We start from the raw sequence: 24,725 nt of genomic DNA on the forward strand, positions 1-24,725 counted from the left end.
TAAGGGACAAGAGAATCCTCACATAAGACAAGTGATGCTATGTAACGTTGCTCTTTAATTTAAAACTATTGTTTGAATAAAGATGCTATAGTTGGGCAGAAGAGAAAGTAGGTAGGGTTTCAGTTCCTGGACTAAGAGTCTGAGGAGGACCAAAAGGAAGAAGAGGGAAAAGAAGCTACGTAGAGAGGGGAGAATATGCTACAAGTTAGGTGAGTAATGAAAATATGACCATGAGAAATGGCCAAACAGAGTTAAGATCTACCCAGATAGAAGAGAGCAAGTTATAACTTGGGGTTACTGACAGGAAAGCAGACATAATAGTTTAGAGAGTAGATATCTACCCAGCTCTGGTACATTAAAATGCTTATAAATATAAGAGTTGTATCTCTTTTATCTGGGAACTGAATGATCTAAGCAGGTAGAAACCTCTGATTGAGATTAAATATTTAATATAACATAAACTGTTTACATACAATTTATAGTTGTTTTAGAAATGAACACAAGGCCATTTATGTGGTGGAATAAACAATGAAATGCCTTTAATATAAATCATCCACGTATTTTTATAATGATAATAGAAATTCCTATATCAAATACAACAATAAAATTAAGACTGATGTAAAACATTCTTTTCCTCTAGAAAGGTTCTCTCTTAAATAAGAGTTTCATTGCTGTGATGAGACACCACGACTAATGGCATCTCTTATAAAGGAAAACATTTAATGGAGGCTGGCTTACAATTTCTATGGCAGCATGCAAACAGACATGGTGCTAGAAGAACCGAGATTTCCACACACATTCTGAGCTGCAAGCAGAGAAAGGAGACTGTGTGCCACACTGGTTATAGCTTGAGCTAGGAGACCTCAAAGCCCACCTCCACACTGACACCCTTCCTCCAACAAGGTCACACCTACTCCAATTAGGCCGCACCTCCTAATAGTGCCACTCCCTATGGGCCAAGCATTCAAACACAGGAGTGTATGGGGGCCATTCCTATCAAACCACCATAGTTGTCCATAAAGCTTAACAAATAAACAGAAAATAAAACAAATACTTACATATGCTGCTGATGTAACTTTGCAATTTCTTTCTCGAAATCTTGAGGTTGATTAGGAATGAAAGAATAATCTGAGAGGTAGCCTGCCAAGTTTTCTGACTGATTGTAGTCTCCAAGTTCAGCTAATAAGAAAAAAAAAATATCGCACTTTAATACTTTAATTATATTAAAATCAGCAACGTCAGTAATTCATATATAGTTATGAAATGAATGTGTTTCTAGCATTACAATAAACAAGTTGCAATAATTCACATAAAAATAATTGATAACCACCTAGATATTGATTGAATTATGTCAGTAGTTCCTACTTCCTACACATCTAAAGAACTCCTGCAATGTGTTATTACACAGACTACAAACCCATGTGCAACTTGAATAAAGGTGGCTGATACTTACACTGAACAGCGAATGAAGCTAAAAGAGCAGCAGTGTTACAAGGACAGGATAATCTAATAGGGCAAAAGATAAAATACATAATTCAAGGATAAATACAATTTAAAATGTGCTGTAGTCTACTACTAACATTGGAAGTTTCTACATGCATTCACTTTAACCACAATTAAATTAATCAAGCTGGGTTTTATGGCACATGTCAATGATTCCAACATTCATGAAGTCCAGATGACTGCCAGTTTGAAGCCAATCTAGGCTATATAATAAAACATCTTAAAAAACAAATAAAAGAATCCCCCTCCCAACAAAAAGACTGATAAAAGGAACTAATACTAGCTAAAACCATTGTTTAAATTTATTTACAGCCATCAGTCATGAGATATTTAATACAGAATTTTTTTTTTTCGGAGCTGGGGACCGAACCCAGGGCCTTGCGGTTGCTAGGCAAGCGCTCTACCTCTGAGCCAAATCCCCAACTTCAATACAGAATTTAAAATATTTTTAAACTATACTATAAGAAAACCCTTAAAAATAGCTCACCTTCCAGTAAGAATGTCTTGCTTAATTTGCAAAAAATACTGATACCTTGGGGGGAAAAAGATATTTAGTAGAATCATCAAGTTGAGTTCTTTGATACTTTATACTTACATTAACAAAATTAAATATTTAAATATTTCCTTTTGTTATCTACACATTAGTACATGTAAACTCAGTATACAAATGCATTAGCAAAGGTGACAGATAGAGGATTTTGGGAATTGATTAATACATGGAACTTCATATAAAACTACTCAAGACTTCTAAGATCTCTGCTGCCAGGGAGAAGATTTAGGAGCAGTAGTCTGAACACTGGTCCATGCAAGAGGAACTGAAGCACAGACACTTTAAGCGTCAATGACACTGGAGCAAAAGAGTACACTAGAAACCAGTGAGAGAAAAACGATCCTTTCTGTGGAAATAGGAAGTCAGGATAAGAAGGCCTATGTGTAGATCATTTTCTTATTAAGCTTCATGTGAAAAAAACAGCTCTCTATTTCCACTAGAGTTAAGAAGCTCTTTCATCAGAAAATTAATCGAATTCTGTCTTTTAATATAGCTCTGGTATTAAAGCGTTTAAACAATCACCTTCTTTTAAAATGAGCATGATACACTGCTGAGGTTGCCTACAAGAAGACACTGTCCTTCTGTCCCTGATATGGGTAAGCTAGGCAATACCTGGGCAAAAATCACCTGTATTGAAAATACTGGCACAAAAACAAATGTCATGATATTAAATATTAAAAAGGATTTATAGACGTCAATCAGCTTTTAAAAAGTCAAAACTCAACATAAATATGATTTACTTAATTCAGAGAGTACAATCCTATCAAGTCTATTTGATCTCATAATCAAATCTCTAAGATGGGTCTAGTGGCATAAGTCACAAACAGATCATGTACACTGCATACACAAGGCCTAAAACCACTAAAAAGAAGAAGAAAATCTAAAAAGCCTTTAGTACAAAAAAAGTTTTACAGTTGTGAATTAAAGGTAATATATACTTGGTATAATTGTAAAATTCTGTAAGAATAATACAATTATTGAAAATCATTTATATATTCATTTAACCAAAGAAGGGAATTGTTAGATTAAAAACCAAAAGTTAAGTCCTAAAGTAGCCTATGATATGGGGCAAAATTCTAAAATTTGGGTAAGACTTAATTACTACATTTGTAAAAGGAAAATAAGATCATTTGCCTAGTGTATATGTTTTTTTTTTCTTTTTTCTTTTCTTTTTTTTTTTCCAGAGCTGGGGACCGAACCCAGGGCCTTGCACTTGCTAGGCAAGCACTCTACCACTGAGCTAAATCCCCAACCCCTAGTGTATATGTTTTATGCATTAAAAAAAAAAATCACTTCTGATGGTACTAGAACTTGCCAATACTGAAATACATTTATCAGGATGTAAGACTTTTGATGCTGCTATTTTTCTTCCCACAAATTCAAACTGGTGTCTATCTCGAAGTAAGGAGGTAGAGCAAACATCTGTGTGTGTGTGTGTGTGTGTGTGTGTGTGTGTGTGTGTGTGTGTGTGTGTGTGTGTGTGTGAGAGAGAGAGAGAGAGAGAGAGAGAGAGAGAGAGAGAGAGAGAGAGGGAGGGAGGGGAAGAGAGAGAGAGAGAGAGAGAGAGAGAGAGAGAGAGAGAGAGAAAGAGGGAGAGAAAGAGGGAGAAATAGAGATAGAGAGAGAGACTACTCCCAAAAAGGTAGCAGCTGTAGACAAGGAGGTACTTGATAATAATCAGGATAATAATAATCAGGATCATCTCACTTAAGTACTTCTTTTTTTTATTTGAAAATAGATTTTCTCGTACAATATATATTCTGATTATGGTTTGTCTTCCCTCAACTCCTTCCATATCCTCCTCTTTCCCACCCACACAAGTACACAGCCTTTCTTTCTATCTCTTATTATAAAGTAAGCATCTAAATAATAATAATAATAATAGTAGTAGTAGTAGAAGTAGTAGTAGTAATAACAATAATAATAATATCAGCACAAACACACAAACCAGAATCAGTCAAAACAAACACAAACAAACAAAAATCCAAAGAGAAAGCACAAGAAGCCCATACACACTTAAAGACAAACAGATTTGCACACACAGAAAACCCTTAAGAATAAAGTCTGAAACCACTCTCTGTGTGTGTACATATCAGTGTGTGGGTATGACCACATGACATGTGCCCTCAGATGTCAGAAAAGAGAGTACCCTGGATCTCCTTGGAAGTGGAGTTACAGGCAGTAACTGACATGGGTACTGGGAACCAAAGTAGGGTAATCTACAAGAACAGTATCTGCTCTTAACCCTGAGCCATCTTCTTTAGCTGCACACTGAAGTGTTTCATAGTCCTGGCTCCTTTGCTATAATACTAGAATTACCTGAGAAACGTATACATGTCTGCACTCATTTGAGTCACACTGCCTCAGAATATCTAGGCGAACAGACACATTAGAATATTTAACTGTCCTAATTCTAACTTATTAATCAGGGTAGAGAAATACTTTTGTATAGTATAATGAGTAAATGAAATGTAGTCGTGTACCACAATTTAACAAAAGCAATACTTATAAAACATAAAGAACTTTGAAATTAAAAAATATATCTAATAAAAAAAATGGTGTCCTACACTGACAGCTTAAGCACAAGTTCATTCTCAGCTGCTTACATATTTATACTTTCTTCAGGTTCTGACTCAATTATCAGTGATATATACCCATTGTTTCCAATATATGCTATTAACACAGAGAGACACATTTAGGTTCTAATAGGAAATCCAGTTTTCTGTGTGATCTGAATATTGAACTTGGCTATGGTTTGAATGTAAAATGTCCCGACAGACTCAGGTGTTTGAACACTTGGTATCCAGCTGGTACTGCTCTTGTGGAAGGTTGTGGAACCTTAAAGAGGTAGAGCCTTGCTAGAAGAAGTGAAAGCAGGTCGTGAGGTTTGCTTTCTGATTATGGATGTAATAACACAAGCTGCTTCAAGCTCCTGCTGCCATGCCTATCCTGTCATGATGGGCTGTAATCAATCCTAAACTCCAAGTCAAAATGAGCCCTCTTCTCTTGTTTCTATTCAAGTATCGAATCAAAGCAACACGAGAAATAACTAAGACAATGTAATTGACAGCATGTAATTGTTTATATTAACAAATATCACAAACATTAAAAAAAGTTAGAAATCTAATTTTAAATTGTTGATGCTTTAGAATTTCTTATATATGTAGCTGAAAATGAAAAGTGATTTATAGTGTTTTATAATTAAAATTATTCATGAATTCTGACTAATTTCCTTGGAGTTCTTGCAAAATTAGAAAAAAATTTAGTATACTTAAGATTACTTATAATGGTAAAAGATTACTTTAAATATTTAACATCAACATATTTGCTAAATTTAATATGTAAACTGTATTGTAAGACAAAATAAAGTATGGTTGTAAAGGAGGAACAAAGCAACAACAAAACCTAAGAGCTATAATAGTAAATTAAAAACATTTATTAGTGGTTGCAAATAAATATTCCAGCTGTCAAACATGGCACCTGTACTCCAGGGTCTCCTTATCAAAAAAGCATCAGCAAACAGAAAAGATTTTCAAGAACCATATTTTTTAACATCAACCCAGCCACAAAACCTTTGACCTACAATCTATCCTGCCTACAAGATGTGCTGGGGCAAGGGTAGCACAGAATTTGTGGGAGGGACCAACATGTGAGGGGTCCAATTTAAGTCCACAGCACAAGAGGGAGCCCATGACTGACATTGCCTGGTTGGCTGGAAACCAGAAGGACAGCCCATGATCCTAGTTATATTTTGCTATATTCATAGCCCAGCCCAATTGTCATCAGCAACTGATGAGAGCAGATGCAGAGACCCACAGCCAGACCCCAGGGAGAGCCAGAGGAAATCTGCAAAAGAGAAAAGGGGATTGTAGGAGTCAGGAGACACCACAAGAACATAGCACACAGAATCAATTATCAAGGCTCACAGGAGCTCACAGAAACTGAAGCCATAAACATGGTCCCTGCAGGGAAACAGAGTAGGAGTTGATTTGGAGGAGAGAATAAGTGAACAGAGAAGCTAGGAGGAGTGGAGAAACTGCAGTCAGGATGTAACACATGAGAGAAGAATAAAAGGATTTTGTTGTTGGTTTGTTGTCAGTTTGGTTTGGTTTGGTTTTTAAAAAGCTTTCTTTAGTATTGAGAACTCTACAAATAGTCCAGAAATAGCAGTGTATACTAACTCAATAGCTTTATTCTTCTTGTGCTCCGTTCCATTGCATCACTAAAGTAATTCTGATAGGCCATCCAGGCAGTGTCAGGCATGGGCTGCCTCTTGTGGTGTGGCCCTAAATTGAACCACTCCTGGGATGGCCACTCCCACAAGTTCTGTGCTTCCCCTGTCCCAGCACATCTTGCAGGCAGGACAGATTGTAGGTGGAAGCTTTTGTGGCTGGGTTGAATTACCACCCATGTTCTTATATCTGGGAAGTGTACAAAGGGGATAGTGTTTTAATTCTTTTCATTTAAATAACAAATTCTGAATTTCACCATCTACAGTAATCTGCACTTTTGCAGCTTTACTGTAATGACTGTCATTACTTTTCTTACATCTACCCTAAACATTTTACCTAATTCTCAGGGACATTGCTGAAATGGATCATTCTTGAGTAGTTTCTCAGGCAGAAGTGACAAGCTAAGACTTAGAACGTGCAGTAAAGCAGTAAACTGGGCACACAGATGCCCAAATGTGCTTTATCCCTGCAACATCTTTTATAAAGTTCAGTGTATTTTCTTTGGACTTAAAAATATATCCTACACATGATGGCTACATGGATATTTTAGAAATTTTATGTTCTGCTTAGTGAAAAGAAAGAAAAAACAAGAATATGCTTTTGCATGAAAAAAATATGTACCAGAAACTCTCACAATGCAACACGCCTTGTACCATCCAGTGCCATCTCAGCAGCGCTGCTAGGGAAGGATGAGGTGGCTCTGGGGTCCAACTCCTAAAAGTTCTCCCACTCATGGAGGAGACAGCTACTCTGGGATACTTATACACGTTCTATATGCTGGTTTGGAAGTTCACATTTTTAGCATGGTCATTTACTTTTGCCTAGTTAATTTTAATTTTTCATATTATATTTCTGACAATGTTTTCAAAAGAAATAGTTCCATAAACCAACCTTGTATATTCTTCTTGTAACTTGTTGGGGTCACTTACAAAGAATTTGACTCTAAAGTTCAAATTGTAAGGTGATCCTCCTAGAATTAACAAAAACAGCTCTAATTAATCAGATTATATTAGTCCATCATCTTTATAAGGCATATTTGCAAAACACCAAGTAAATAGTATACTCACTCTTTAGCTGCTTCCTTATTGGTTTGTTTGGATCCAGCCACCTCTGAAAAATAAAAAAGAGAAATTTCTTTTTTCCCTGAAGAAGTAGCATATCAGTTATTGCAAATCTGTTGTACTTGAAGACCGCATTTTTGAAAAGGGTTTAATGTAAAAACATTAAATTAGAAGTAATGCTGTTTCTTGACTGCTAGTGATGTGGAAGGGCAGTATAATGTCTACGCAGGTACAGCTGGGCTGTATTAGAAAGGTGATCAAGAATGAATATGGGAGCAGGCCAGTAAGCAAAACTTCTTCAGGGTTTCTGTGTCACGCTCCTGTCTTGATGTCCCCTGCTAGACTGTAACCTATGAGATGAAATAAACTCCTTTGTCCCAAGATACTTTTGCTTAGCATGTTGTATTACAGCAAGCTAACACAGTCATAAACTATTTAATGACTATCTAAATGTGAGAATAATCTACCCAAAGCCTGATGTCCTTCTTCAGTTTTCCATCAAAGTAAAATATTTGGATACAAGAAACACAAATACTTAAATAAATGTGGGAACACAGCTTAGAAATAGTGTAATAATAAGCATTAAGACATTTAACAACACTCATAAATGACATCAGTGAGACAAGATTTAGAGTCTTCATTAAAACCATGAAGGTGGAACACTGATAACATGTAGTGGCAGGCTGTTATATGTTCACAGTAAAAAGATCATTAAATAAAAATAAAAACAAAAAACAAAAACCTAGGGAGGGGCTGGCAAGATGGCTCACTGGGAATGGCACTGGCAGTCAAGTCTGACGACCTGAAATTAATCCCTTAAAAATCACATGGTGGAAGGTGAGCTCGATTCTCAGAAGTTGTTCTCTGAGGTCCATGAATGTGCTGTGGCACAGGTGCACACCATCACACATACCCACAGAAAGCAAATGTAAAAATCCAAGATGAAACAATTCAAACAGCAAATCAACCCACAAAAAAATCTTATACAACAACAAGAAAAAAAAAACAATATTAATAGAGAAACAGAGAACGGACTAGGAAATAAATAGCAGAGATATTCAATCTTGATCACAAATTTTTAAAAGTTCAAAATCAATGTCATGTTGGGCTCTGTTTTTGAGACAGAGTGTCAGTAGTTAGGGCTAACGTTGGCTTTGAACTTAGAAACCTCCTGCCAGAGCCTCAAAAGTGCTAGGAATACAAGCATGTGGCGCCACACCTCTGTCTCCGGTAGTGGTATGTAACTGTGTCTTAATTTTGTTTCTAATTGTTGTGATAAAATACATTTTAAAAAAAAGCAATGTAAAGGAGAAAAGGTTTGTTTTAGCTCACAGATTCAGGTCGACAATAGAAGGGAAGCCACAGCAGGATTTTGAAGCAGAAAGCTATCTATATCAAATCCAGGGTTAAGAACAAACATCAATAAAATATGCATTGATGTTTGTGCCTTGCTCACTTTCTCCTGGGTCCAAGACCCAAGGAATGATGCCACCTACTTTTAGGCTCTTCTTCCCATATCAATTAACATACCCTAGATAATCTCACACGGTCATGCCCACAGGCCAAATTGACAGTCACACTTTGGGATACTTTTCCCAGGTGACTATGGATTGTATCAAGTTAACAACTAAAACTAACCAACACAAACAAGTATATAATTGTATATACAAGTATGCACACATGCTCACATGGACGTGGGTATCCCTGTGTATCAGCATGAGCATATACGTATGTATGTATGTGAAGACAAGAGGACAATCTTGGATATTGCTCCACAGCAGCTATGTACCTTATTTGAAAGAGTCTCTCACAAGGATTTTTTTTAATTTAATGATCTTTTTACTGTGAACATTTTTTATTGGATTTTTTTTATTTACATTTCAAATGTTATTCCCTTTCCCAGTTTCCCATCCATAAGCCTCCTACCCACCCCTTCTTCTATGAGGGTGTTCCCCCTCCACAACCACCCCACTTCCTGCCCTGACATTCCCCTCCCCTGGGGGGGGGGTCCAGTCTTAGCAGGACCAAGGGCTTTTCCTCCCACTGGTGACCAACAAGGCCATCCTCTGCAACATATGCAGCTGGAGCCATGGGTCTGTCCACAGCCTTTGGATGATGGTTAAGTCCCTGGGAGCTCTGGTTGGTTAGCATTGTTGTTCTTATGGGGTTGCAAACCCCTTCAGCTCCTTTAAACCTTTCTCCAATGGGGACCCTGTTCTCAGTTCAATGGTTTGCTGCTACCATTTGCCTCTGTATTTGTCATGCTCTGGCTGAGCCTCTCAGGAGGCAGCTATATCAGGCTCTTGTCAGCATGCACTTCTTGGCTTCATCAATATTGTCTAGATTTGGTGGCTGTATATTATATATATGGGCTGGATCCCCAGGTGGGGGCAGGCTCTGGATGGCCTTTTCTTCAGTCTCTGCTCCAAACTTTGTCTCCATATCTCCTCCTATGAATATTTTTATTCCCCCTTTTAAGAAAGATTGAAGCATCCCCACTTTGGTCATCCTTCTTTTTGAGCTTCATGTGGTCTGTGGATTGTATCTTGGGTAATTCAAGCTTTTGGGCTAATACCTACTTATCAATGAGTGTGAACCATGTATTTTTTTTTTTTTTTTTTTGTGATTGGGTTACCTCACTCAGGATGATATTTTCTAGTTCCATCCATTTGCCAATGAATTTCATGAAGTCATTGGTTTTTATAGCTGAGTAGTATTTCATTGTGAAGACATACCACATTTTCTGTATCCATTCCTCTGCTTAAGGGCATCTAGATTCTTTCCAGCTTCTGGATTTTATAAATAAGGCTGCTATGAGCATAGTGCAGCCAGTGTCCTTGTTATATGTTGGAGCATCTTGTGAGTATAGGTTCAGGAGTGGTATAACTGGGTCCTCAGGTAGTGCAATGTCCAATTTTCTGAGGAACCTCCAGACTGATTTCCAGAGTGGTTGTACCAGCTTGCAATCCCACTAACAATGGAGGAGTGTTCCTCTTTCTCCACATCCTTGCCAGCATCTACTGTCACCTGAGTTTTTGATCTTAGCCATTCTGACTGGTGAGAGGTGGAATCTCAGGGTTGTTTTGATTTGCATTTCCCTGCTGACTAAGGATGCTGAACGCTTCTTTAGGTGCTTCTTGAATTCTTTGTATATATTGGATATTAGCCCTCTCGAATGTAGGATTGGTAAAGATCTTTTCCTAATCTGTTGGTTGCTGCTTTGTCCTAATGACAGTGTCCTTTGCCTTACAGAAGCTTTTCAGTTTTATGAGGTCCCATTTGTTGATTCTTGATCTTAGAGCATAAGCCATTGTTGTTACTGTGAACATTTAACAGCCCAGCATCACATGTTATCAGTGTTCCACTTTCATGGTTTTAATGAAGACTCTAATTCTGTCTCACTGATGCCATTTATGAATGTTGTTAAGTTTCTCAATGCTTATTATTATTTCTAAGCTGTGTCCCCCACATTTATTTAAGTATTTATGTTTCTTGTATCAGGATATTTTACTTTGAAGGAGAACTGAACAAAGACCAAATTCTGCCCCAATCTGGTCAATGTATGCTCATATTCTAGAAAAAGTTCACGAGAAAAAGATTATATGATTGTCAGATTAGACTTGATACTATTTCATTATGTTGAAAGCCTTAACTTCTACAGCATCTACTATATCTTAGCTAGTGGGTACTAGTTTGGTTTTTTTGTTTCATTTTGTTTAACTATGGCAACTATAATTTCCAAAATTGTTCTTTTAAGTCTGTGTGTGGGTACATGGGTGCGTGTGCAGGGCTGAAATCAATGTCTGGTGTTCTTATCAACCATTTAACCCCTTACTTTAAAAAAAATTACATTTTATTGGGTGCACATAAGTATGCCATTACGTTGACACTAAAGTCAAAGGACTACTTGTAGGAATCAGTTCTCTCTTTCCACCATATAGGCCCCAGGAATCAAACTCAGGTCACTAGGTATGGCAGCAAGTGACTTTTCCCACTGAGCCACCTTGCTGACCCTCCACTTTATTTTTTGAAACAAGCAGTAAGTCACCAGGCTCCTCCTGTCTCTCATTCCTCGCTGTTGAGATTATAAACATGCACTGCTGTGTTCAGCTTTTTCACAGGGTTTCTGTAGTATCACCTCCAGTCCTCATTACGTATGGCAAGCACTGAAAGTATTCTATGTAAATATTTACTGTGTACCTATCAATGCAACAAGCCCTGTTATATGCAACTCCTATGTAAAAATTCAATTTATCTCTTTAACCCCAAGATTGGTACTATTTGTTCATCTTTACATGTTGCTCTTCTCAATATAAAATATGGTTTATTCACTTAGGTAATCTAGTTCTAGGTAATCTAGGTGTTGACTTTCCTTAAATGTTGGTTGCTATTTTGTTAAATACTTTGTATTTGAATTTCTCTGTAAGGTGGTTTTCTTGGGTTTTTTTTGTTTGTTTGTTTGTTTTGTAAATACTTTCCATTTTTGGAGTAACGACAGAATGCACAGTCTGACCCTCAATAGCTTGTGAGGAATTGCTATGCTGTTGCTAGGCTTTAAGAACTAGTGTCCATGTTTATCTAGCTCCTGGCTCACTGAGATGTGAGCAGCTCTGCCCTACAACATAAGCCAGCCAATCATGAAGAACTAGCTCCTTATGGATTGTAAGCTGAAATAACTGTTTTCTTCAGTGTTTCTGTCAGATATTTTGTCACAGCAATATGAAAGCAACAAATCCCATGAGAAAACTAATACTGTGGACCTAATGTACTGTCTAGTCCCTTCCCATTTCAACTTGAAGGATTTACCCTAAGCATTTAAGGTAAATCTAACGGTAACGAACTCCCTCAGCTGTAATTTACCTAAAATGAGAATGCCTTAACCTCCACCCTGGCACCTTATTTTGTTTTGTGAGACTAAATCTCACTATGTAGCCAGCTTGGCCTCCCAAGTGCTGAGACTATAGGTATCATACTTGGCATGCCCTCACATTTGAAGTACTCTTTCTAGATAGAGAATCTGTCTGTTACTGTGGTTTTCTTCTAGTATTTTAACTATATTATTCCACTGCCTCTGGCTTGCACGTTTTCTACCAAGATTACCTATTATACTGAAGATCCTCGGCACCTGTTAAGTCATTTATCTCTTACTTCTTTCAAGATTCTCTTTGTTTGCCAACACTAGGAATAATAAAAACAAGCTACTAGAATTAAAGTTTATCAAAATACAAGATTTGGATATCCTGGGGCTTATACAAAGGAATAACATTTTAAAATTTGGAAATCAATATAACGTAGCAACCACATAGTAAACTATGTGGAAAAACCACCTAGAATTTACAAAATGTTGCTGAAATGAGTGGGCTTAAGTCTCTTCCCTGAAATCTCAACTGTCTATAGCCAGGTTGACACAACCTCTGACTTCATCTCCTACTTAGCTCCAGCACTCACTCACTTTTCTGTGTTCCCAATTACTACTCCTTTTTCTTCCCTTGAGACAGGGTTTCTTTGTGTAGTCCTCGCTGTCCTGGAACCCACTTTGTAGAACAGGCTGGTCCCAATCTCAGAGGTCCTCCTGCCTTTGCCTTCCAAGTGCTGATTATTACTTTTCTAAGTGATTTCATTATTCCAACGACCTTCCAACCATCTTTAATTTGCTACCTTACATCAGTGGCTACACTGTAAGCAGACAGATAGAAGATTGAATGGAACTTTATAGCCTCACGTACTGCTTAAAGCCCATCTTTAATCATCACGGCATTACAAACGAAATTTCAAGAGATTTACATGAGATTTGCAAATGTAGCATTCTTGTATGGTCACTTTGAAAACTTTGAATTTTTGCTGCTTCTTTCTGAAATATCCCGATTCGTGAGTATTTCTGTCATTCCTCCCAAAAAAGGTTGAGACAGAGCCCACCATCACTACTAAGGACACTCAGCAGGCTACCAAAGAAATATGTGTGATCAAAAATAAGCGTCTAAAGGATGTCAGAAGAAACACGTCTTTCAAAAGAAAAGAGAACACTGACATGTGAAATAAAAACAAGTATTTTAGCCACACATGCCAAATCACAAATTGGTAAAAATAATGACCATCTTCTATATGACCTGTACTGTATCTCCTCCTATATAATTTTTCATTTAATCTAAAGTTTGAAAATCACAAAGTTGGAAAGAAACCAACAAAATATGTCCACAATGCAAACTGTTAGGAGAACCTGATGGAAATCTACAATCTAATCTTTGTCCTAACAGACATTGTGATTCAATGTAGTAAAGAAACAAAAGAGGGAAATGCAAAAGAATCTTAAACTTTAAGCCTTAATAGCATGATGATAAATGAACCTTAAGTATTTTTAAAATTATGCATAATGAATATTATATAATTCACTGCTTTCCTCAACAAAATATACCTAGTATAAATTATTATTGTACATTATATTAAATCAGTGGTAGAGTACATCTGTAACCAAGCAGTGGAAACTGAGCCAAGAGTGAGGGTTGTAAGCAAGTGTGGTCTACATGATGATATCCTGCTCAAAAGACAAATACAAAAAACAAAAGACAAAAGAACAAAACAAATCAACCAACCAAACCAAATATATTATGGCAAATGCTAAAATTGTGAAGGTTAGAAACTTCAAAAACCTAAAGCTTATCTGTATATAAGCAAGAAAGATGCTAAAGAGACAGTGAGGTAAGGTTCTGTATTTTCTGTAAAATAAAAAGATTTAGATATTATTTACATTTTAATAAATCAATTAAATTTCAATACCTATTTGCCAAAGGCAAGAATAACTTCTATCTTCAAAAAGTAGTGTGTGTGTGCATATGTGTGTGTATATATATAAACTATATACACATACACATAGTACATATAACACACATATTTTAGGTTTAAAACTAAAAACAGATGGGAATTTGTAGAGTTTTTCTGTATTCCTCTGATCATTGATAGTAATCTCATTTCATGTTCCTCCCCTTGAAATGTGTGTGCTTATCATAATTTTTTCCTCTCTTACTGTGTACTGGGAGCCTAAGCAGCCCAGCACACATTTGGAGGTCAGGGGGCCAGGGCTATGAGTCAGTTCTCTCTTCTACCTTTTACAGAGGTTCCAAGAATAAAACTCAGTTCAGTAGGCTTACATGCCAAGTGCCTTTAGCTGCTGAGCCATCACTAGGCCTAGTATCTCTTGCGGAAACTTTAATTGAAAAGAAAGCATAGGCTTTGTTAGATAGAAGGGAGTAAACATCCTTTCTTGGTTATTTAACTAATCAATTTTTCATTTAATTTTTGTACTTTTGTAAGCATTTATTTTTCATTTAAAAACTTAATGATACTTTTATTCACAGTAAGAATGAAATGCAAAACAGTTGATTAATAAATCTACAATAGGTGCTTTATAAATATTACTCCTATTCCTTTCTTTTTAAAGAATGGAATCCCTTTCTTTTAATATATTAATTATCCTCAAAAGCCTTATAATTTCACTATGACAATCAGGAGGGCTGGGGAGATGGCTCAGTGGGTAAGAAAGCTTAACTGTCCAAGCATGAAGACCTGAGTTTGAACCCTCAGCGTTCACATAAAAACTAGGCATGGCTATTTCTGCCTATAACCCCAGGAATAGGGGATGGACACAGGTAGATCTGAAAGCTCGCTGATAAGCAAACCTCACCAAAACAACAAACCTCATATTCAGCAAGAAGTCCTATCTTAAAACAAGGGAAAGAATGATAGATGAAGACATCCCACTTCTTGTTCTGTCCTTCACACCACACAATAATATATGTACAACGCGCACGCACACACACACACACACACACACACACACACACAGAGAGAGAGAGAGAGAGAGAGAGAGAGAGAGAGAGAGAGAGAGAGACACTATAAGAACTGAACTCATGAAACTCTTCCTTAAATTGAGACAGGTCTTTTTGAATATTTAAACACAAAGTTCTGTGAGTTGCCCAAGATTGAGCTGTGAGGAAACTACTGCCTTCTCAGGATTGCCACCCTTCCTACAATCTGACTCCTTACAAATGCACAGTTCTCCCAGGACTAGGCATTTGAGCAGCTGGCAGCCTGGACCTTTACTCTGATGACACCCAGGCTTTCTATAAGCACAACTGGATGGCTCCACATACAAGTGACCCTCTCATAGTTCTGACCACTAGGGCTGAAGACTGGCTCAGGGTCTCACCAACCATGAGGAGACCTTGAACAGCAACAGGCCCCTTTGGGAGCCTCTCTGGTCCTGTAATCCAGACTACCCCCATCTCTGAAGATGGCATAACCTTGGTCTTTGCTGGTGCTTGGAAGGGCTTCCCTAACAGGAATGCTGGCTAGTAACATAGGGGCCACACCACACCTGAACGGAAAGATAGTTCCCAAGGGACATGGAACACTAACACTCCCAGTCAATGTGGCTCAGTATGTCCTCACATAGGCATAGCTGGCAGAGACTAGGACTATGAAGAGATAGCCTTTACCACCTGGGACTTGATTCATAGGCCATCAGTTGGGGCTCCCAAGAATCTCAGAGGAGAGAGTGATGTATGCAAAGCAACCAAGGAGAAAACAGCCAGCACCAACATGTCCTGTTCGTAGCCCACTTTGTGCCAATTTCATCACATCACAATGGCAGACCAACTTGTTCAATCCCAATTCTGACTGCACAATACAGAGCACATAGGTATGACTGGTTACAAATACCTGTGAAGACAAGCCTACTCTCAACTCTTGTCTCCCAGGATGAAGCCAGAGCCCAAGGAAGAGGCTCACCACTTTACAGTACTGGGCCCTATCCCATGCATCCCACACTGTTGCCTCTGTGCTGGACACAAGGCCATAAGCCACTTGACAGCCTGCTGGGGACACAGAGTTGGCTCCAACACTTCAGGAAAGCTGGCTTCGCCTCCGTTTTTTAGTACCTGAGAATTCTGAGACATGGCAGCCTAAAGAGAGGGAAACTGAGGCTGGGAAGAGTGGTTACACTGCCAGTAACACCAACAGTAGTCCTATTTCCTTTCCTTATATGTTTGAGACCGTTTCCTTCTGCAAATCAGACTGGAGCTTACTAGCTAGCCTTCTGCCTCTACCTCCCTGAGGATGAGATTATAGGCGTGTTCCACCATATCTAGTCACTAACTTTCTTAAATTGTTTGCTTGGGTTTAAAAATAAATAAATAGCTTGCTGATCCCGGCCAACAGCTCACTGGTCCCAAACCCCGTGGGAGAAAGAGCTCACCACCCCAACAGGTGGGGACTCCTGAGACTGCAGAGTAGGAGAGACTACCAATACTGCCCACCCTGCCCACATCCCTGACCCAAGAGGAAATTGTATACGGCCGCTGAGAACCAGAAGATAGGGGCCCTCTTACAGCAGACCCCCTGCAGTCCAAACGCCTCCAGACCTGAAGGGAATCGGTCAACAGTTCTCTGCACCCAAATCCCGAGGGAGGGAAAGCTAAACCTTCAGAGGGGCACACATGCCTGGGAAGCCAGAAGAGACTACACTCTGACCACATTTCTAACTCCAGAGGAAAACACCTAATGCCATCTGGGACCTCGGTGCACTGGAACTCCGGCAAAAGGTGGCGTACACCCTCCTGATTGCCGCCCTCACCGAGAGCTCAAAAGCAACCCCCCACAAGCAAATTGAGCTGCAGAACCACAGGTAAGACCAACTTTTCTGCTCCAAGCGACCTGCCTGGTGGAATCAGGACACAGGCCCACAGGAACAGCTGAAGACCTGTAGACACGAAAGACTACACCCCTGAAAGCAGAACACTCTGTTCCCATAACTGGCTGAAAGAAAACAGGTCTACAGCACTCCTGACACACAGGCCTATAGGACAGTCTAGCCACTGTTAGAAATAGCAGAACAAGGTAACACCAGAGATAATCTGAAGACGAGAGGCAAGCAAAGGAACCCAAGCAACAGAAACCAAGACTACATGGCATCATCAGACCACAATTCTCCCACCAAAGCAAACACTGAATATCCAAACACACCAGAAAAGCATGATCTAGATTTAAAATCACATTTGATCATGACGCTGTAGGACTTCAAGAAAGACATGAAGAACTCCCTTAGAGAAACGCAGGAAAACATAAATAAACAAGTTGAAGCTTATAGAGAGGAATCACAAAAAGCCCTGAAAGAATTCCAGGAAAATATAATCAAACAGGTAAAGGAGTTAAAAATGGAAATAGAAGCAATGAAGAAAGAACACAGGGAAACAACCCTGGATATAGAAAACCAAAGGAAGAGACAAGGAGCCGTAGATACAAGCATCACCAACAGAATACAAGAGATAGAAGAGAGAATCTCAGGAGTAGAAGATTCCATAGAAATCATCGATACAACTGTCAAAGATACTGAAAAACGGAAAAGCTATTGGCCCAAAACATACAGGAAATCCAGGACTCAATGAAAAGATCAAACCTAAGGATAATAGGAATAGAAGGGAGTGAAGACTCCCAGCTCAAAGGAACAGTAAATATCTTCAACAAAAATCATAGAAGAAAACTTCCCTAACCTAAAGAAAGAGATGCCATTATAAACATACAAGAAGCCTACAGAACTCCAAATAGATTGGATGAGAAAAGAAACACCTCCCATCACATAATAGTCAAACCACCAAATGCACAAAATAATAAAGAATATTAAAAGCAGTAAGGGAAAAAGGTCAAGTAACATAAAGGCAGACCTATCAGAATCACACCAGACTTCTCACCAGAGACTATGAAAGCCAGAAGATCATAGACAGAAGTCATACAGAACCTAAGAGAACACAAATGCCAGCCCAGGTTGCTGTATCCTGCAAAACTCTCAATTGACATAGATGGAGAAGGGGTTGGGGATTTAGCTTAGTGGTGGAGCACTTGCCTAGCAAGCGCAAGGCCCTGGGTTCAGTCCCCAGCTATGAAAAAAAGGACAAAAAAAAAAAAAAAACATAGATGGAGAAATCAAGATATTCCATGAAAAAACCAAAATTTACACAATATCTTTCTAAAAATCCAGCGCTACAAAGGATAATAAATGGTAAAGCCCAACATAAGGAGGCAAGCTACACCCTAGAAAAAGCAAGAAACTAATCATCTTGGCAACAAAACAAAGAGAAGAAAAGCACACAAACATAATCTCACATCCAAATATGAATGTAACAGGAAGCAATAATCACTATTCCTTAATATCTCTCAACATCAAGGGTCACGACTCTCTAATAAAAAGACATAGATTAAAAAAATGGATAGGCAATGAGGACCCTGCATTCTGCTGCCTACAGGAAACACACCTCAGAGACAAAGACAGACACTACCTCAGAGTGAAAGACTGGAAAACAACTTTCCGAGCAAATGGTTGGAAGAAGCAAGCTGGAGTAGCCATTCTAATATCGAATAAAATCGATTTTCAACTAAAAGTCATCAAAAAAATATAAGGAAGGTCAATTCATATTCATCAAAGGAAAAATCCACCAAGATGAACTCTCAATCATAAATATCTATGCTCCAAATACAAGGGCACCTACATACATAAAAGAAACCTTGCTAAAGCTCAAAGCACACGTTGCACCTCACACAATAATAGTAGGAGATTTCAACACCCCACTCTAATCAATGGACAGATCATGGAAACAGAAATTAAACAAAGACAGACAGACTAAGAGAAATCATGAACCACATGGACTTAACAGATATTTATAGAACATTCGATCCTAAAACAAAAGGATATACCTTCTTCCCACCACCTCATGGTATTTTCTCCAAACTTGACCATATAATTGGTCATAAAACAGGCCTCAACACATACAGAAAGATAAAAATAATCCCATGCATCATATCAGACAACCACGGGCTAAAGCTAGTCTTCAATAACAATAAGGGAAGAACGCCCACACATACATGGAAGTTGAACAATGCTCTACTCAATGATAACCTGGTCAAGGAAGAAATAAAGAAAGAAATTAAAGACCTCTTAGAATTTAATGAAAATAAAGGTACAACATACCCAAACTTATGGGACACAATGAAAGCTGTGCTTAGAGGAAAACTCATAGCTCTGAGTGCCTGCAGAAAGAAACAGGAGAGAGCATATATCAGCAGCTTGACAGCACACCTAAAAGCTCTAGAACAAAAAGAAGCAAATACACCCAGGAGGAGTAGAAGGCAGGAAATATTCAAACTCAGAGCTGAAATCAACCAAGTAGAAACAAAAAGGACCATACAACGAATCAACAGAAGCAAAAGTTGGTTCTTTGAGAAAGTCAACAAGATAGGTAAACCCTTAGCCAGACTAATGAGAGGACACAGAGAGTGTGTTTAAATTAACAAAATCAGAAATGGAAAGAAAGACATAACTACAGAATCAGAGGAAATTCAAAAAATCATCAGATCCTACTACAAAAGCCTATATTCAACAAAACTTGAAAATCTGCAGGAAATGGACAATTTCCTAGACAGATACCAGGCACCAAAGTTAAATCAGGAACAGGTAAACCATTTAAACAACCCCATAACTCCTAATGAAATAGAAGCAGTCATTAAAGGTCTCCCAACCAAAAAGAGTCCAAGTCCAGAGCAGAATTCTATCAGACCTTCACAGAAGATCTCATACCAATACTATCCAAACTATTCCACAAAAATGAAACAGACAGAACACTACCGAATTCCTTCTATGAAGCCACAATTACTCTTTTACCTAAACCACACAAAGACCCAACAAAGAAAGAGAACTTCAGACCAATTTCCCTTATGAATAGCGACACAAAAATACTCAGTAAAATTCTGGCAAACCAAATCCAAGAATATATCAAAACAATCATCCACCATGATCAAGAAGGCTTCATCTCAGGCATATATAATGTTTATATAATGTGATCCATTATATAAACAAACTGAAACAACAAAACCACATGATCATTTCATTAGATGCTGAGAAAGCATTTGACAAAATTCAACACCCCTTCATGGTAAAAGTCCTAGAAAGAATAGGAATTCAAGGCCCATACCTGAACATAGTAAAAGCCATATACAGCAAACCAGTTGCTAACATCAAACTAAATGGAGAGAAACTTGAAGCAATCCCACTAAAATCAGGGACTAGACAAGGCTGCCCACTCTCTCCCTACTTATTCAATATAGTTCTTGAAGTTCTAGCCAGAGCAATCAGACAACAAAAGGAGATCAAGGGGATACAGATTGGAAAAGAAGAAGTCAAAATATCACTAATTGCAGATGATATGATAGTATATTTAAGCGATCCCAAAAGTTCCACCAGAGAACTACAAAACCTGATAAACACCTTCAACAAAGTGGCTGGGTATAAAATTAACTCAAATAAATCAGTAGCCTTCCTCTACACAAAAGAGAAACAAGCTGAGAAAGAAATTAGGGAAATGATACCCTTCAGAATAGTCCCAAATAATATAAATTACCTCGGTGTGACTTTAACCAAGCAAGTAAAAGATCTGTATGATAAGAAATTTCAAGCCCGTGAAGAAAGAAATTGAAGAAGACCTCAGAAGATTGAAAGATCTCCCATACTCATGGATTGGCAGGATTGATATATTAAAAATGGCCATTTTACCAAAAGCAATCTACAGATTTAATGCAATCCCCATCAAAATACCAATCCAATTCTTCAGAGAGTTAGACAGAACAATTTGCAAATTCATCTGGAAAAACAAAAAACCCAGGATAGCTAAAGCTATCCTCAACAATAAAAGAACTTCAGGGGGAATCACTATCCCTGAACTCAAGCAGTATTACAGAGCAATAGTGATAAAAAATGCATGGTATTGGTACAGAGTCAGACAGATAGACCAGTGGAATAGAATTGAAGACTCAGAAATGAACCCACACACCTATGGTCACTTGATTTTTGACAAAGGAGCCAAAACCATCCAATGGAAAAGAGATAGCATTTTCAGCAAATGGTGCTGGTTCAACTGGATGTCAGCATGTAGAAGAATGCAGATCGATCCATGTTCATCACCCTGTACAAAGCTTAAGTCCAAGTGGATCAAGGACCTCCACATCAAACCAGATACACTCAAACTAATAGAAGAAAAAGTGGGGAAGCATCTCAAACACATGGGCACTGGAGAAATTTTCCTGAACAAAACACCAATGGCTTATGCTCTAAGATCAAGAATTGACAAATGTGATCTCATAAAACTACAAAGCTTCTGTAAGGCAAAGGACACTGTGGTTAGGACAAAACGGCAACCAACAGATTGGGAAAAGATCGTTACCAATCCTACAACAGATAGAGGGCTTATATCCAAAATATACAAAGGACTCAAGAAGTTAGACCGCAGGGAGACAAATAACCCTATTAAAAAATGGGGGTCAGAGCCAAACAAAGAATTCACAGCTGAGGAATTCCAAATGGCTGAGAAACACCTAAAGAAATGTTCAACATCTTTAGTGCTAAGGGAAGTGCAAATCAAAACAACCCTGAGATTTCACATCACACCAGTGAGAATGGCTAAGATCAAAAACTCAGGTGACTGAGAGATGGAGAGAGGGGAGAAGCCGTGGCAGGACAAGATGGCAGGTGATGTTAAGATTCTGCTCTGTGTATTTACAGGTTGTTATTAATGTTCTCAAGGGATGGATAGTACCGGACTTTGTATGTTTAAGTGGGCAATTATATCTTACCAATTGGATCTTAAAAAAAAAACACTCAAGTGACAGCAAATGCTGGCGAGGATGTGGAGAAAATGGAACACTCCTCCATTGCTGGTGGGACTGCAGACTGGTACAACCATTCTCGAAATCAGTCTGGAGGTTCCTCAGAAAATTGGACATTGAACTACCTAAGGACCCAGTTATACCTCTCGGGCATATACCCAAAAGATGCCCCAACCTATAACAAAGACACATGCTCCACTATGTTCATAGCAGCCTTATTTATAATAGCCAGAAGCTGGAAAGAACCCAGATGTCCTTCAACAGAGGAATGGATACAGAAAATGTGGTACATCTACACAATGGAATATTACTCAGCTATCAAAAACAATGACTTCATGAAATTCATAGGCAAATGGAGGGAACTGGAAAATATCATCCTGAGTGAGGTAAACCAATCACAGAAAAACACACATGGTATGCATTCATTGATAAGTGGCTATTAGCCCAAATGCTTGAATTACCCTAGATCCACAGAACACATAAAACTCAAGAAGGATGACCAAAATGTGAATGCTTCACTCCTTCTTTAAAAGGGGAACAAGAAAACCCTTGGCAGGGAATAAGGAGGCAAAGTGTAGAACAGAGGCAGAAGGAACACCCATTCAGAGCCTGCCCCACATGTGGCCGATACATAATACAGCCACCCAATTAGATAAGATGGATGAAGCAAAGAAGTGCAGGCTGACAGGAACTGGATGTAGATCTTTCCTGAGAGACACACCCAGAATACAGCAAATGCATAGGCGAATGCCAGCAGCAAACCACTGAACTGAGAATGGGACCCCCGTTGAAGGAATCAGAGAAAGGTCTGGAAGAGCTTGAAGGGGCTCAAGACCTCATATGAACAACAATGCCAACCAACCAGAGCTTCCAGAGACTAAGCCACTACCCAAAGACTATACATGGACTGACCCTGGACTCCAACTGCATAGGTAGCAAATGAATAGCCTAGTAAGAGCACCAGTGGAAGGGGAAGTCCTTGGTCCTGCCAAGACTGAACCCCCCAGTGAATGTGATTGTTGGGAGGAGGGTGGTAATGGGGGGAGGATGGTGAAGGGAAGCCCACATAAAAGGGGAGGGGCAGGGTTTAGGGAGATGTTGGCCTGGAAACCAAGAAGGGGAATAATAATCGAAATGTAAATAAGGAATACTCAAGTTAATAAAGATAAAGAAAGAAAGAAGTAAAGAAAGGAAGGAAGGAAGGAAGGAAGGAAGGAAGGAAGGAAGGAAGGAAGGAAAAAAGAAAGAAAGAAAGGAAGGAAGAAAGAAAGAAAGTAAGTTAGTTAGTTAGTTCTGTGGTAGAAATAACAGTACTGTGTTTAAAAATAAATGACCAGAGGGAATTAGGAGGACCAAGCTTTTAGTTTTATTAATGTCAGAAGTAACTCGGGACTTAACCTCGTTACATTCAAATAATGATTCCTAATAATATCAATTACACTTAAAATTTTCCAACACCTCTTTTAAGAGGCTTTAACATTCTATAGCCTTTCTATTAAAACAGCCTTATAAATGCAATTTATTTAATTTATACATATGTACATTTGCCCATATGTACACCATGTATGTCAGAGCTCACAGATGCCAGAAGAGACCATTAGAGCCCGTAGAATTAGAGTTACAGGAGGCGGTAAGCTGACATACGGGTGCTGAAAAATAAACACAAGTCCTCTGCAGGAGGAGGAAGCTGAGCCATCTCTCCCAGCCAATTAATAGACTGTTAAACACTGATTCAAAGAACCCTGTCTTCAATCTACATTTTTTCTAAACAGTACAAAATGTTTCTTTCAAAATATAATCATCTTGACCAGGTCTGGTAGCACACACCTCTATTCTCACTGACAGACTGAGACAAAACTGGTAGACTGAGAGCTGAGCATAAGGCCAGTGTGGGCTACATAAGTAACACTGTTTGAAACAGAGAAATTAAACGACAAAAACAGAATTTTGTTACATTACTCAAAATGATAGCATGTTTTGTTAATTCTATAACAGCCTAATATAAAATTGTAACATAAAATTGCAAAGAATGCAGCTGTGTTAGCATATCCTTCATCTACGTTCATAAGTGTATTTCTTTAGTGCAGTGTATAATGATTAATTGTCAAAGTAAACATATCTATGATTCACCATATCTTCTTTTCTATTTCTCTGACCTCCTACTTCTAGGAAGAACCATGAATGGAAGTACTAAAGTGTTGTTGGAAACCAAGGAGATGAAAACTAAGGATTTGTTAAGCTCTGAAATGGAATATCTCATGTAAGAAGGGTCTTTATTCATATTATAAATATATTCAAAGAACATGAAATATTTGACAATTTCTACTAAAAATTAAGATTTTTGTTAGACTATCCACACCAAGCAACACCAATTTCATTTTAGTACACTTATACAGACCTAAAAGCCATGGTTCTGAACCTTCCCAATGCTGAGATCCTTTAATACATGTTATGAACCCAAACCATAAAATTATTTTCATTGCTACTTCATAACTAATTTTGCTAAGGAGTCACTACCCACAGGTAAGAACCACTAATATAAAGGTACCTTATCCTTCCTGTTTGGTATTCTCTTTAGAGCAATAGGCCTCTTTTTAGGTGTCTGAGATTCAATGAAACTAGTACTACACTTCCAGCTACAATTAACTAACAGAAGTGGACTCATACACTTTAAAA

At 38.3% G+C, this 24,725-nt stretch overlaps 1 protein-coding gene and 1 long non-coding RNA gene across 8 annotated transcripts in view; one reads left to right on the forward strand and one right to left on the reverse strand.

Moving 5' to 3' along the window:
* Positions 1–24,725, reverse strand: part of Ptpn4 (protein tyrosine phosphatase, non-receptor type 4) — a 180,150-nt gene that overhangs the window by 103,595 nt on the left and 51,830 nt on the right. For 4 of the 7 annotated variants that reach the window (XM_017598667.3, XM_017598666.3, XM_039090322.2 and 1 more), the window contains 5 exons: positions 7,353–7,395; positions 7,177–7,276; positions 1,991–2,035; positions 1,454–1,506; positions 1,059–1,179 (listed from right to left, as the gene is read on the reverse strand). In XM_017598667.3, the coding sequence (XP_017454156.1) occupies positions 1,059–1,179; positions 1,454–1,506; positions 1,991–2,035; positions 7,177–7,276; positions 7,353–7,395 (362 nt within the window). Of the gene's footprint in view, positions 1–1,058; positions 1,180–1,453; positions 1,507–1,990; positions 2,036–7,176; positions 7,277–7,352; positions 7,396–24,725 lie in introns of those variants that run through there. The other 3 variants (NM_001100479.3, XM_063272020.1, XM_039090329.1) reach the window with 2 other exon arrangements.
* Positions 71–24,358, forward strand: LOC134481550 (uncharacterized). The gene is made up of 2 exons (XR_010057186.1): positions 71–209; positions 24,219–24,358. It is a non-coding gene; the product is annotated as an uncharacterized LOC134481550 (long non-coding RNA).

This window comes from Rattus norvegicus, chromosome 13, assembly GCF_036323735.1.
Source record: "Rattus norvegicus strain BN/NHsdMcwi chromosome 13, GRCr8, whole genome shotgun sequence".
In the NCBI taxonomy this organism is placed as follows: Eukaryota; Metazoa; Chordata; class Mammalia; order Rodentia; family Muridae; genus Rattus; species Rattus norvegicus.